Source organism: Eleutherodactylus coqui, chromosome 3, assembly GCF_035609145.1.
Source record: "Eleutherodactylus coqui strain aEleCoq1 chromosome 3, aEleCoq1.hap1, whole genome shotgun sequence".
Lineage (NCBI taxonomy): Eukaryota > Metazoa > Chordata > Amphibia > Anura > Eleutherodactylidae > Eleutherodactylus > Eleutherodactylus coqui.
The window spans coordinates 281,539,440-281,554,633 of record NC_089839.1 but is presented as its reverse complement, the minus strand read 5'-3'; the positions used below and the strand labels follow the sequence as shown (position 1 = coordinate 281,554,633).

At 44.0% G+C, this 15,194-nt stretch overlaps 1 protein-coding gene across 1 annotated transcript in view; it reads left to right on the top strand.

The window, feature by feature from the left end:
• Nucleotides 1–13,747: 13,747 nt before the first annotated feature.
• The window catches only part of GLIS1 (GLIS family zinc finger 1), a 167,307-nt gene continuing 165,860 nt past the window's right edge, over nucleotides 13,748–15,194 (top strand). The window contains exon 1 of the mRNA XM_066597524.1: nucleotides 13,748–13,823. Within this exon, the coding sequence (XP_066453621.1) occupies nucleotides 13,802–13,823 (22 nt within the window). The 5' untranslated portion in view covers nucleotides 13,748–13,801. The remainder of the gene's footprint in view (nucleotides 13,824–15,194) is intronic.

Genomic DNA, 15,194 nt, shown 5'->3' with positions numbered 1-15,194 from the left:
TCTGATGAAATATTATAAGGGGAAGGGGGGGGGGATGGGAAATGGACAACTCTTGTCCATGTGCATTGGGCGATATCGCAAAAAGATAGAACACGCTGCAATTTATTTTCCCGCATGAGTGAAAACATCGCAAATGTAAAGGACACCATTGAAAATCATTGGTTTCATAATTTTCTCTCCCGTGTGAAACCAGCCTTAACCCTTTGTAATTCAATGTCAGATTCAGGGTTCCCTAGGGGGCTTTCTCTTTCTGCCATTTATACAATGGTGCTGTCTGCTGGCTAGAGCCAGTACTGCGGTATAGGACATGCTGGAGAGGCCCCCAACAACAGAGCGGCCAGTAATATACAGTAAGAATACCCTGCCGGATGTCTTTCAACATCGGAGCTGTACAGCCTTCTATCAGAATGTCTCCAGACGCCAGACAGTGGATTGGAAAGGGTTAAAGCCTAACGATACTTTTGACATGTCAAAAGTTTTGATCAGTGAAAGTCCAACTGAACATGGAAGCGAGGGGGCTGCGGCGCTCACCTGCCTGTGCGCCTTTGGCTGTCATCTTTTCTTGCTGTCGCCTCTTGGCAGCACATCAGGTTCACTGACCTCTTCTATAGATCTCTATGCATCGGTCTTCAGCTGTCAAGACGAGTCGACAAGCTGCTAAAGTAGCACAGCACTCGTATGATCCCTGCAGCCCCCTTCTTCTTTTAGTGAGGGTCTCAGTAGGCCATCAATAGTAGATTGGTGGGTGTCCTGGGCGACGGTTTACTGCGCCAGTGTACTCAGTCGCGGAGCTGATATCTGCATGAAGCAGACAGCCCTGATCCCTATACTGTGGCCCTGCTTGGTAACATAGTATGTTAGGCTGAAGACTATGTCCATCTAGTTCAGCCTGTTTCAACCCCCCCCTTGTTGGTCCAGAGGAAGGCAAAAAATGGTATTGCAAAGTTCCCATTGAAGTGAATTAAATGAATGGGTTATATTCTCTGTGTTTAGCGCACACAGATCTTACATACGTGTGCACAGGCGTGTGAAGAAGCCCTCAGAGTTCTCCCCATTCCTCTCCATATAGATGGGTGAACGTATGCAGATTTCACCCACTCTATAAATGAAATTAGAGGCGGAGGAGCTGCCCGTGGGTCACCGTTCTTCTGTCCTACAAGGGCTAGAAATACGTTCTGGTGTGAAATATGGAGAGGAGCGGCAGTAGCATCTAACGGGGGCTCAGATTTGGGCTACAGGCTTTATGTCTGACCTTGAATCTGATAAATAAGACTCCAGGGGAATCGGGATGTTTTCAATATACTGTATGAAAAGGAAACTCATTATTTAATCCACCGACAGGAGGCCTTGGAAGAAGCCATTTACTTCATGGCAGCATTACCCGGTACATTCTATAAGTAAGGGACCGACAGCGGTTTTTCAGCAGGAAGATTGATTTACCTCCTATTAAAAAAAAACAAAAACTTTTACACAACTTTGTTTCACATAAAATGTAACAATTGCACCATTGCGGGAAAAAAAAACCTTGCCAAGGAAAACCCCCGAGACACACAATAGTATATTCCATGCGTGAGCCAGTCACTTATGGCGAGTCCGGAGTATTACACCACATTAGGCATTATAGATGTCATGGGATAGGGAAACCTAGAATGATGTTACCATTTGGGGACTCAGTGAAGGTTTACTTGTATATTAGGCAGCTCTATACAAATCGGTTCCTTATTTTTTTTATATTATTAGAATAAGTGCCGTATTGCTGAAAGACTAAATACAGTGAGGCTTTATTGCAGCCATCTGGCACTGGCTATTTTATAACAGGCTATTGTCTGTGTCTCCATACACAGAATACAGACTGCTATAAAGAGCGACATGTTCTGCTGACAGGCTGATGTCTGCGTTCTGATATTGATCTGCTTTACTGTCAGAATGGTCCAATCCATAAACTGAGTGGTTACCATAATGCATGAGAATTAAGGAATTGCTATACATGCAGTTCTCTACCTTAGAAGAATAGGTTCTGAATACCGAATTGCACAGGGGATCGTCTGGATACGCTGGATGTTTATTCAAAGTGCAGTTTAGAAAACCCATTTCCATACACCCTATTAAGTTCATGGTCCTCATCTCTTGGCCAGTATGAAAAGTGGCTACAAAGATCACACCTCTCTCCAGAGGTCCTGTCCTGTCCCATACAGTATGACACGCACACGACTATGCAACACCTGTGATGACACTACAGGTAAGTTAAATAGATTCTCCACAGCCTATGGTAGATCGTGGGGGTGGGGTCTCAGCAGGGGGCTGCTCCGTGGTCAGCCTATTGTTACAGAATCCTTCTAACAAGTGTGCATTGTCTGAAGCAGAGCTCCCATGTAAAGTGTTTGGCCAAAGAGCAACATGCACCACCTATCCACAGGATACATGACAAGTATATGATTGCTGGAGATGTGACTGCTGGGACCTCCATCAATCATGAGAATGGGGGTCCTGAGTCCTCTATCTGAATGGATTAGTGTACGTGTTTGCCCATTCCTATTCTACTAACTGGCTATAGGATTGACGCAGACAGCTGAGCACTTGTACTTGGCTATCATTGTCATTCCTATAGGCAATGAATGGATCTGTAATGTACATGTGCCACCACTGCTCCATTCAGGGACTCAGGGCCCCTGTTCTTGTCATCGTCAAAAGTCCTAGCGGGGTCTGTCAGCTCTTATGGGTAGAGTCTCTTTACAGTAGATTGTCAGCTCTTATGGGTAGAGCCTCCTTTAGAGTAGATTGTCAGCTCTTGTGGGCTAGTTACTCTCTATTGTAGATTATCAGATTTTATGGTTGGAGTAAATTGTCAGCTCTTATAGAGGGGGACCTCCCTTCTGTAGATTGTCAGGTCTTCCGGGTATGGTCCTCTCTCCTTTAGATGGTCAGTGCTTGTGGACAAGGCCTTCTCTATTGTGAAGCCAGCACATATAGTCAGGGTCTCTTCTTATATAGATTGTCAGTTCTTATGGTCAGGGTCCTTTCTCCTGTAAATTATCAGTTTTTAATGGCAGAGTTCTCTTTCCTGTAGATTGTCAGCTCTTCAGGACAAGGTCTTCTCTCCCTTGCTATTAGGGGTCTGTTTACATGTTAGTTTTTTTTCCTGTAAGACCGAAGGGGCCTGTAAGTCCATGTATTTATATGAGTGAGACGTCTTATTACTGGGATACTTTGTGCACATTTCACTCTGACTAAATGATCAATAATTGTAACTGGAGATGGATTTTTCTATCACAGCCAAAACCATTTTCATAGGCCTGCTGTGGCACCCGGACTGGGCACTGAAATGTAAGTTCATACAATTAGCTGTGGCAAATGCAGAGTTTGTTGGTGCCCATGACATAGATAATAATATTCCTTTCACCACCCAATTACACCCACTTCACCAACTTTCTCCATCTACTACACACTTTTGCCTAGGAACAATGTAGTTAAAGTATTCCTGTAATGTCCCCGGAGGACAAGAGGGGTTTAGTGGGTTAACATTTTACATGATATAATTCATTGTTTTGTGGTCTAGGATAGTGAAGGGGTTAATGATGGAGGTCCGGGACAGGAAGGTGTATCTGTAATGTTATTTGATGTAGAATTGATGTAGGGCTCATTAGCATAATGTGCTAACATAGATCTAGTGCTAGCTTCTTTATCTTCTTCGGTGCTGTAATTTGCTGAAAATCCATATTTTCCTGCTTTCCTCGTGATATATAAGTCACTGCTGCATCATCCCCTGGCCAACCCGTCCCGGACTCACTCCCCGCTCCGAGCGCAGAACCACGCCCCGGGCTGTTGGTTGATGTCTCCAGCTCCCCTTGAGCTATAGACACCATGTGTAACCAAAGGACTGCACCAGCGCTACACTTCAATGTCAATGATGTCATTGGAGAGACCAGCAGATGTCACTGCGCCCGCTCCCGAAGCTGGAAGAGTGGCACCGGCATGGTCCTTCAGCTCCCCATGGCTTCTCTAGTTCCAAGCAGGAAATGTCAATCATCAGTCTGATGGGCCTAGTGTAACATCTGGAGAGGGAGTGAGTCCTTGATGAGTTGGCCAGTGGAACCGACCATCAGACTATTCAGTAGGGATCTACATACTGCGACAGGAAGCGTGAAGAAACATATTTTTGGCAAATTATAGCACTGAAGAAGATAGAAAAGGTCGCGCTAGATTCATCTGTTAGCGGCACATTATATATACTAGGGGATATACCGGCGTTGTGTGTATGTGTATGTATATAGATTTAATGAATATCAGTCCTAGAATATACAAAGTGGGCTGCAAAAATGAGCCGCACTGTTATGGACGGTGTCCAAAATAAAATCTGTGTTGCTCATAGCAACCAATCACAGCACAGCATTTATTTTACTTCAGAAGTATAAAGGCCCATTTATATGCAAAGACAATCTTTCAAATGTTTAAAAGATTGACAGTTTTAGCAATCAATTTGCGATTGTTAATGGACACTAATGTCTATTAACACTTTATTATCTTCATTTGCATGTAAAAGGGCCTCCAGGAGCTGTTTGCAGAGCAAACACAGTGATACAGACCCTGCTTTCACCTTGTATCATAGAGAGAGCTGCAATCATTGGGTTTGTTATTTTGGTTATTATTGTGGCTCTTGGCATTGGAGACACGGCCGAAGTTGGGGCAACTGTGGAGTACAGAGACGGCCAATTGAGAATAGTGTGATAACAGCCATGTCACCAGGAGTTGCCTCTCTTTATTTTTTAGATTCCTGTCCTTCTTCTGCTGCTCTTGTGCTGCCAAAAAAGATGTGAGTATACAAGGCCCTCCCATAAGGAGGCGCCCTACACCCCATATTCACTGCTAGCCAGAGTATACAGAGTATATATATCATACAATGTGCTGGTTCTATGTCTGTGTTTTGCTGTATCACTGCCACTGTAACCTTAATTTGCAAGAAAGTGTTCTGTCTAACAGACTTCAATCCCTCAACAATTTCCACATCTCCGCTTGCTTTTAGAGAATGAAGCGCTCTTATCTGCATTCCAAGACTGAGACTGCTTCTGACTTAGACAAGTCTCACATCTGCATCGAAACCTCTGGTTGGAACTTCACTGAATAATCAGAAGTATTTTTTATTTTGCAGATCCCTGTCATTGAATCAAATGACAGAAGAAATCCGAATGTGGCAAAAAACAACCTGCTTCCAGAAAAAGAGACGCATCACATCTTCAGAGTGTCATTTGTTTATTTGTTATTTCGTTAATTGTTATCTCGTTAATAAAAATGTTCTAATGTTCCGCCATGAGTGAAATGGTCTTTTATATTAGATTTTTAGAATCACTTCTAGCTGCGGTCTTGAGGCTAGAGAGAACGGAGCCCCCCATTCTGGTGATCAGTGGGGTCCCAGCCGTCAGCTCTTCACTGATCTATTGAAACCTCACAGGAGGCAGCCCCATTACTCCCTGATATACCGATACAAAGGCACAAGGGCAGGACATAAAGGCACGGGCAAAACTAACTGCAGGGAGCAGTCTGGCTGTAAAATGTTGGGGAGTCTGGGGGGTCGGTACTTTGTGTGCTTCACTTATAAGGTGCAGGAAGGGCGTCATTAATAGGCTCTAAGCCTGCAGGGTCACTACTCATATCTGTGTGACTGATGTCCTATAGAAGCCATATCTATGTGCACATATAATACTAAGCAGCCCCCCGGTGTATGGTATGTATCTGAGTGGCTGATCATCAGTATTTTACACTTGTACAGTCTCCACATAGCATTTGCCAGTTCTTCATGCTGCCCTTGTACCTCTGTATTGGTCTATCCGTAAGTATGGCCGCTTTCTGTGATTTTTCAAAATATGTCCCATTGTTGTCAATGCGTTCGTTCTCATGAATGATTGTTCTGCGTGCATTTCATGTGCATAAAAAAATAAGACCTGCTCTATTTTCCTGCATAGAGCTCCATAGAAGTGGATGGGAGTTGTGCCAATGCGCACTTAATTTGTGTGTAATACATTGCGCAATTCTGAGGAAAAGGAACAAATGTGAACCTCATTAGGCAAATAGCCTTTTAAATCACAGAAGCGTTGTGTCACATGCACATGTGTGTACTGGCCCTGTGCGCGCAAAAAGTACAGTACTCTCAGCAGACCTGCATGCAAATCAACCCCGTTCATAGCGCAAATACATTGCTGTGTGGCAAGTGTATTTGCGCATATGCTCGTGTGAAGCCGCTCTTCGGGTGCTAATTACAAAACACCGCTAGTGCTGGAAATTGAGAGCTAATTGCGCTGTCACGCGTGCAAAAAAAGCGTGCGCAATTGCATATACTGTCATCTGAAACTGCCCTGAAATGTTGGAAATGCTCTGTTCATCTGGAAGATAGGAGAAAGAATACTAAAAAGAGGCATCTTACTTGCTCCTAAATCTGTTTTACGCGGCGATCGTGTTGTTTTGGCGCGCTGCACATCTTAACCCCTTAGTGACGGGGCTATGGTAAAACTACGTCCTGCTGTTGCAGACCGTGTATGGAGGGAGGTAGCGGCCGTCAGCTGTTTATTACAGCTCACACCCGCAGGCAATAGCCGCGCTCGGCCGTTCGCGGCTATTAACCCTTTAAATGCCGCTGTCAATTCTGACAGCGGCATTTAAATCCCCCGAACGCCATTTGGGGGTCCCGCACGGCCCCCCCCCGCGGTGAGATCGGGGGAGCTGTGCAGGTGTCATGGCAGCCGGTGGCCTAATGAATGGCCCCAGGGCTGCCTTAACAGACTGCCTATCAAGCCATCCACACAGGGTGGCTTGATAGACTGCCTGTCAAAAAGCAGTATGACGTAATGCTATAGCATTACGTCATACTGCAGGAGCGATCAAAGCATCAAAGTAAAGTAAAAAAAATCAATAAAGTTTTTTTAATTGTTAAAAAAAATAAGTTATAAAAGTTTAAATCACCCCCATTTTGCCATATCTATTATTAAAAAATCTAAATCATAAAAATATGTATTTGATATCGCCGCATCCGTAAAAGTCCGATCTATCAAAGTAGCACATTATTTTTCCTGCACGATGAACGTCGTCTGAAAAAAAAAAAAAAAAAGAACGCCACAGCGGCCCCCAGTATATTAGTGAGATCCGACAGCGGCCCCCCAGTATATTAAGGAAACCCCTCAGTGCCCTCCAGTATATTAGGGAAATCCCACAGCGGCCTCCAGTTTATTAGTGAGACCCCACAGTGGCCACCAGTATATTTGTGACACCCCACAGCAGCCTCCAGTATATTTGTGAGACCCCACAGCCGCCCCCAGTATATTGGTGACACCCCACAGCCGCCCCCAGTATATTAGTGACACCCCACAGCCGCCCCCAGTATATTAGTAAAACCCCACAGCGGCCCCCAGTATATTAGTGACACCCCACAGTGGCCCCCAGTATATTAGTGACACCCCAGAGGTGGATCCCGGCCGCAACCCCCCCCCCCCCCCCCGGTGATTTCAGGCTCTTTGGAGAAATGCGTCTGCACCCAGATAAGAAAGGGGAGAAGAAACACCTGGGAGAGAAACCGCTTGTTGGTGAGAGATGGAGATTACATGTACAGTGTTAGATTCTAGCCAACATTAACCAATGGTGTGACAGTGGGATATGACCGGGGCTACCACAACTTCTACGGTCCGACTGTCCAAGCACAAAATCTTCTGGACAAGAGGCTCCAGGGGCGAGACTGCAAGCCTTCTCGAATTGATGGGCCCCTTTCTGCGAGAGCGCCTGGATCCCCAAAATCCTAGAGCAAGTGTACCAGATAGAGCTCCTTTCTCGCCCTAACCAAAATTTCTTGACCACCTCGGCTCAAATCGTCAACTTCATCTTCTCCAACAAGGGTAAGGGATCTGCTACAATTGAGGGCAGTAACCCCTGTTCCCCAGGAGGAAAGATCTACAGGCCATTACTCCAGGCTATTTCTGATTTAAAAAAAACCCTGCAGGAAATCCCGCATAATTATCAATCTCAAACCGTTAAACGCCTACATGGAATCTGCGTCCTCCACAGGGAAACTACCATCATGCCAAATCCCAGAGACTGCTCAGATTGACACTGTGCATGGGGTAGAGAACAAGTCATTTCCAATTTACTTGCCTGCAATTGGGGATATTGTCAGCCCTCCGCATATTCACCAAAATTATAACAGAGCTGGCAGCCAGCTTAAGATAAAATCCATGTTAATCGTGCCTTATCTAGACAACATTTTTAGTCGTAGCCAAAACCAGAGAGCTTCTAGTAGAGCCCTTGGCAACAATGGTCCATCTCCTCCAATACCTGGGTTGGATTATCAATTGGGAAAAGTTGGACACAACCTCCAGCCAGAGGGAGTCCTTTTTGGAAATCTTGCTTAACTCAAAGAGGCAACACTCTTACTTCCCCACATCCAAGATACAAGAACTGCAGCTCCTCATTGGGTCATTCCTGAAGCGCAAAACCTGCTCAATACAGTCAGCCATGTCCCTATTAGGGAAATTGGCCTTATGTATCCCGGCAGTGACATGGGCCCAGTCCACACAAAGACTTTACAGATGTCACTTCTCTTGGCCTGGGACAGAAAGCAGTCCTCACTGGATTAGCAAACGATCCTCAAATTACAGGGAGCTTCCGGCAGTCTGGGAAGCTCTGCAACAGGCTGGAGAATCCACCCAGAACCAACACCTAAAGGTCCTGTTGGACAATGTCATAACAGTAGCCTATATTCGGCATCAAGTGGGAACAAGATATCCACCCTTGCAGAACATATCCCAAAAGGTCTTCCTCTGGGTAGAACACCATGTATTATCGATTTCAGCTATCTACTTGAAGGGAGCTCTAAATCAGAAAGCGGACAACCTCAGTCGGCAGAGACTAGACCTTAGGGAATGGTCCCTGTCCTGGGAAGCCTTAAGGATCTTGGCGGACAGGTGGGGAACCCCAAACATATACCTGTTTGTGTCAACAAAAGTATGCAAGGTAGAAAACTTTTCTCCCTCAGCCCGGGGACCATCTGACAGCAGGGGACGCATTAACCCAAAATTGGAGCCAGGGGTTGGTCTACGCATTTCCCCCGATCCCACAAATTCCAAGAGTTCTCCAAAAATTTGCCATCAAAAGTGCACCCTTCTGCGAGTAGCCCCATTTTGGTTCAGTTTTCTAAAAAAAATTAAGTCTGCAGAATCCAGTCCATGTACCAGTCCGGCTAGATCTTCTAACCCACGATCCCCTAAACTATCCAGACACAGGGAACCTCCATCTATCAGCATGGATATTAAGAAACCCATGCTGCTAGGAAGAGGCAGACACTATTGTCCAGTAGAAAAAAAACAACTAATTAGATATTTCACAAGGTCTGGAAAAAATTTTCATCTTGGTGCCAAGGGAGAAAATTCCCATTTTTTTCCCCAGACATACCTACAGCCCAGGGGCGTACCTAAAGGCTTAGGGGCCCGGGTGCAAAAGTTCGGGCCCTTTTTCCCCCTCGCCCCATACCTATGCCTGAGATCCGTGCGTCTTGCTGTCCATAGAGATGCATTAGCATCCGTAGGGCAGCTAAAAGCATGCAGATGGGATTCCCTTCCGACATGCGGGTCACACGCATAGGAAGAAATCGCAGCATGCTCCATTTTCCTGCAGATCTGCCGCACAGACGGCTCCTGCGGCTTCCATTGAAGCCTATGGAAGCTGTTCGCATCCGCGGCACAACCGCAGCTGTTTTTGTGCTGTGCCGCGGATATGCGGGAGAACAGGAGATTTTTTTAGATATTGGTGCGCATGTAAGTATAATGTATTTTCCCTCTCCATGTTTGCGAGCTTGTACGGATTTCACTGCGGGATTTAGGAGTGAAATCCGTGCGTGCAAGTGGGCATGAGGCCTAAGATAGATAAATAGATCGATAGATATTAGATAGATAGATAGATAGATAGACATGTTATAGATAGATAGATAGATAGATAGATAGATAGATAGATAGATATTAGATAGATAGATATGGGATAGGATAGAGAGATAGATAGACAGACACAGAGAAAGACATACAGACAAGCAGACAAGCAGATGGATGGATAGATAGATAGATACCCTTGTGCCAGGACTACTTCTTTGGTGAGGAGAGAAGCTGTGTCAGCAGGACGGAAGCAGCAGGGAGATGACCTCATCATCCCTGGTCCACCAGATGCCCTGCTGGGCGGGTGAGTCTCTATCCTCTCTGCTCCTCCCCCCCCCCCCCCTCCTCTTCCCCTGTAGTCTCTCCAACTTACTTCCTCCTCCCTTCTCCTACTGTCCTCTCTGGCTCCAGCTGTCAGCGGGGCTGCACTAAGCACACGGCCGCCGACAGTGCAGGAGGAAGTGAAAGTATATGGCTTCTGGGGCCCCTTAAGTGCAGGGGCCGGGTCACCGTTGCGACCCCGGCACCCCCTGCCGGTACGCCTATGCTACAGCTCTAGAATTCCTCCAGGAAGGCTTGGATATGGGTCTCTCTCCTAGTACACTGAAGCTCCAAGTAGCAGCTCTTAGTGCTTTTTTTGACACCAGACCCTCCAAAATAAGCTGGATTTCTAGATTTGTCAAAACTATAGACAAGTTAAAACCTAAAATCCTTAACCTAGCCCCTGAATGGAACCTGAATTGGGTACATAGAGCTCTATCTTCAGCTCCATTCAAGCCTATAGACTCAATTCCCATTAGAACCTTGACATTAGAGACAATTTTTCTAGTGTCCATTACGTCGGTGAAAAGGATGCGCAAGCTGCAGGCCTTACCAACCTTTCTACAGAGTCACTGACAATAAAATAATTTTCGAACTAGATCCATCTTTTATACTTAGTAGCATCACCATTCCATAGGTTACAATACATACTCATTCCCTCATTTTGCAATACACCTAGAAATGAGCAGGAACAAAAATGCCACTGCCTGGATGTTAGCAGGGCAGTGCCACAATATGTCACCTCCACAAAAAGTGGAGGGGGGATGAGAACCTATTTATCCAACCTTTTGGCCCCAATAGGGAAAAAAGGGCAGCGAAAAATTCCATAGCCAGATGGATCCACCTAGCCATCACAGAAGCCTACGGGGCAATAGATAAAACAGTCACAGAGAACCTCAAAGCCTACTCTACTAGGGCAGTATCTACATCGTGGGCAGAGAGAGCCTCTGCACCTGTTGAGCAGATATGTAAGGCCGCGACCGGGAAGAGGTTGCATACTTTCACCAAACACTATAGAATAGATGTGCAGGCAGGTGAGGATTTAGCCTTTGGACGTAAGGTCCTTTCAGCTGTAGTCCCACCCTGATGAGATTTAGTTGGTACGTCTCAGGTGATGCTGTCATGGAGATGATAGGGAAAAGTTAGATTAGACTCACTGGTAATGAGTTTTTTAGGTAGTCTCCATGACAGCACCCCTACATTCCCCCCCCCCCCCTTTCCCCCCTCCCCAAATACTTTATTTTCCATTTAAACATACCACTGTACATAGTTATTTTAAGTGAAGCTCCTACCCCTGTTGGTTCGTGCATTTCAGACCACCTCTACAATAAATTGGGCACGCAGCTATGTGAGTAGAGTTTAAGAAGTGACTAAAGAAACTTTCATCACTGTTTTTATCTTTTTGAATGTTTCAGAAGGAAAAATATGTATTGCTAATGAAGTCAAGTGTAGAACAAAATACCATAGGCACCATGCTGACCTTGTTTTTGGCTTACGGAATCCCCAGTAAACGGAATCCCCAGTAGCCCTGCCATGGCTTATCACAGCGATGGGCAGTACTGTTGTCAAAGTCCCCCAGGGGGACACAAATGTTGTAAAAAAGATTAAAAAAATGAATTTTAAAAAAAGTAAAGAAAACCCTTTTTTATGCTTTTTCTCAGATTAGCATTAAAAAAAGGTAAAAAAATTAAAATATTTGGTATTGTCACATCCGTAACAATGCGGACAATAAGTTGCACATGCTTTTGACTGTGCACGGTAAAAAGCATTACAAAAAAAACGCTAAAAACTGAGGCAAAATGCTAATTTTTAGCACTTTGCCTCACTAAAAACGCAATAAAAGTGATCAAACAACCCGCATGTACCCCAAAATGGTACCAATAAAAACTACAGCTCGCCTTGCAAAAAATAAGCCCTCACGGAGCTCCGTACATCAAAAATAAAAAAGTTACAGGACTTTGAATGCAGCGATTTAGAAAAAAAAAAGATTTCCAAAAAAAGGGTTTTTATTGCAGAAAAGTGGAAAAACCTAAAAAAAATGTAAGAATTTTGGTATCGTTGTAATCGTACCGACCCGCAGAAAAAAATCGATTGTGTTATTTATGCTGCATGATTAACGCTGTAAAAAAAAAAAGAATCTAAGACAGAATTGATGCATTTTCTCTCCCTGCTATCATAAAAAAAAACAAAAAAGTTTTACAGTATAGTCAAATGTACCCAAAAATGACACCCATAAAAACTACAGTTCGCCACGCAAAAAACAAGCCCTCATATGGCCGCGTCGACGGGAAAATAAAAAAATTATGGCTTTTGATAAATGCAGAAGAAAATCCCCCAAAAATCCTTGTGTCCTTAAGCCCAAAATAGGCCGTGTCATTAAGGGGTTAAGAATTTCTGTTTACCAATAGTCAGGTGGCATAGTGCGTATACGTCAGACACATTTTGCTTATCTGAATAGTATTTCCACAGTAGAATTTACAGACTACGAAGGGTACCAAAAAGAAACAGTAATCCTCTTCTTCTGGTGGGTGGTATGAAATATAGTTTCTTCTTCCACTGCTCAAAGCATTTGTAAAAAAAAAAGAAAAGTTGCACAGAGCGAGAGGGTGAGACAAGGGTGCCGCACTGTTAGCTCTGTGTGGGCAAACAGGTGACTGGTTCTTCCATCATGACAACCCACCTGCCCACTAGGTTTTTGCATGTGTAAAAAATGGAAGGCGCACAGACTTAACCCTTTCCAATCCAATTTCTATCCTGGTTTTCCTAGGGGGCTTACTCTTTTTCTGCCATTATACAACGGCGCTATCTGCTGGCTAAAGCCAGTACTGCATGAGCTGACACGTTGGATAGGCTCTGACAGCAGAGAGGCTGGCAATATACAGTAAGAGAACCCCGATGGATGTCTTCCAACATCAAAGCTGTACAGCCTTAAATCATAATGTCTTCAGAGGTCAGACAGTGGATTGGAAAGGGTTAAAACCGCATATATGTAACAAAAACTCATGTAACACGCACATACACACAAAGTGAAATCGGTCTGTTTTTCGCAGAACGAAATTGCCTATGCCCGTGGTAAGGGGCACCTCTAGTGAGACTGCTCTTACTTCTCACAGTTCTTGTCTCTCTTTCCTCCTCAGGTGTTTCATAGGTAGCAGAGATCGACCAATGGGTCTATTTACAGGTGTGATTTTTCTTTCTTAGTGATTTCTCTGCAGAAATCTCGCCCATTGTCTCTCATGGGTGAGGAAAGCAAATTGCATCCCGCTCACATGTACATGCGAGTACGATTTTTAATTTTGCCTAATGAAGATACGATTTTTTCACAAATTCCAACACACTCGCAGTGAATATTGCAATTTTACGAGCGCACTATCGCTCGTGTATGTGAATGCACCCTTATGTGGAGCAGCTGTCATGCAGTACTGCATAATGACCGCTAGGGGGCACAGTTATACTTTATTAATGGTAGCAGCAGCATTACACATGATGGTTTAAAGGTGCAGAGGGCGCACACAGGGGGATGCAGGGAAAGGAGCAGAGATGTAGAAGAGGATCAGGGAAGGAGATGATCCAAATGTGAAATGCTGGGAGCAAACAGCAAAGGTAGGAGATCATTTACTTCTCGGCTGCTCTAGTGACATTATATAAGATGATGGGGTAGAAGATGCACTAAGAGAGAACTGAACTTTGGAACATTAGGTGACAGCAGGATGGGGGTGTCTTCCAATGTCTTACGGATTCCTAGTATGGGGCATGTAACATCACACAACTGTACAAAAAGTTCATGCAAACTTCCAGTAACTCTCCACGCTCATCACGGATCTGCTCTATAGTGATTGCCCATTTTCATCGAGTGACTTTTTACCCCCCTTGGACTTATATGCTACCGTGTTTCCCCGAAAAAAAAAGACAGTGTCTTATATTAATTTTGGTTCAAAAAGGTTTAACTTTTTTACATGTATGGCTGCCTGGACACTATTTAAATTGACTTTTTTAATTAACTGTTAGCAGGGCTTAATTTTGGAGAAGGGCTTATATTTCAAGCATCCTCAAAAAGCCTGAAAAAACATTTTGCATCCTCAAAAATTCAGGAAAATCATGCTATGTCTTATTTTCAGGGTATGTCTTATTTTCAGGGGAACGGGGTATTGTAATGCTTCAGTGATTACATTGGCAGTCCATTGTCTTGCTTCTTTAAGGGTGGTTCCACATGTAGCAATTTTCAAAAGAACAGTATATCTTTAGTGGCGTTTTTCACAAAAACAGCGCTGCTTCCGGATGTTGGCTGTAGGTCAGTAAAGACTTGTGAAACGCACCACAAGCAGTGTGTAATTTTTTGGGTGTTTTTTTTTATACTTGTGCATGTTTTGGGGCTATAGAGTGCAATTCTGTTTGTAGCAAGTCGCAGCCAGGTAGATATTTTTTTATGGCGTTTTTTAAAAATAAAAGGCATGTACCAGTTAAAATAATTTTTTTTAGAGTCAAAAACACAAAAAAATGTACATAAAGGAAGCATTAGGCTACATCCACACAGGCGAGCGTGATATCGTGCTTGCCAACGTGAAATGGTAAAAAACGCAATTCTATCATTTTTTTAGAGGCTTAATTTTTTCACTGTGGCAAAGATGACACGATAACTTTATTCTTTATTCTTATGACTCCCAAGTTTACATTTTTTTTTTCTTTGCTGTACTACTTTAATTTTTTTTACGGTGTGAGGGCTTGTTATTTGCAGGATGACCTGTAGTCTCTCTTGATACCATTTTTGAGAACCTACAACTTTCGGATTGCTTGTTACTAATTTTTTTTCTTGGAGATGAGGGTGACCAAAAAAGCGCAATTTTGGCATTGTGTATTTGTTTTCTGATAACGTGGTATTTTGAGAGATCGGACTTTTACAAGCACTGTGATACCTAAGATGTTTTGGGCTTTTTTGTTCAGATTTTTTTCAATTATAAACAGGAGAAAGGTTTT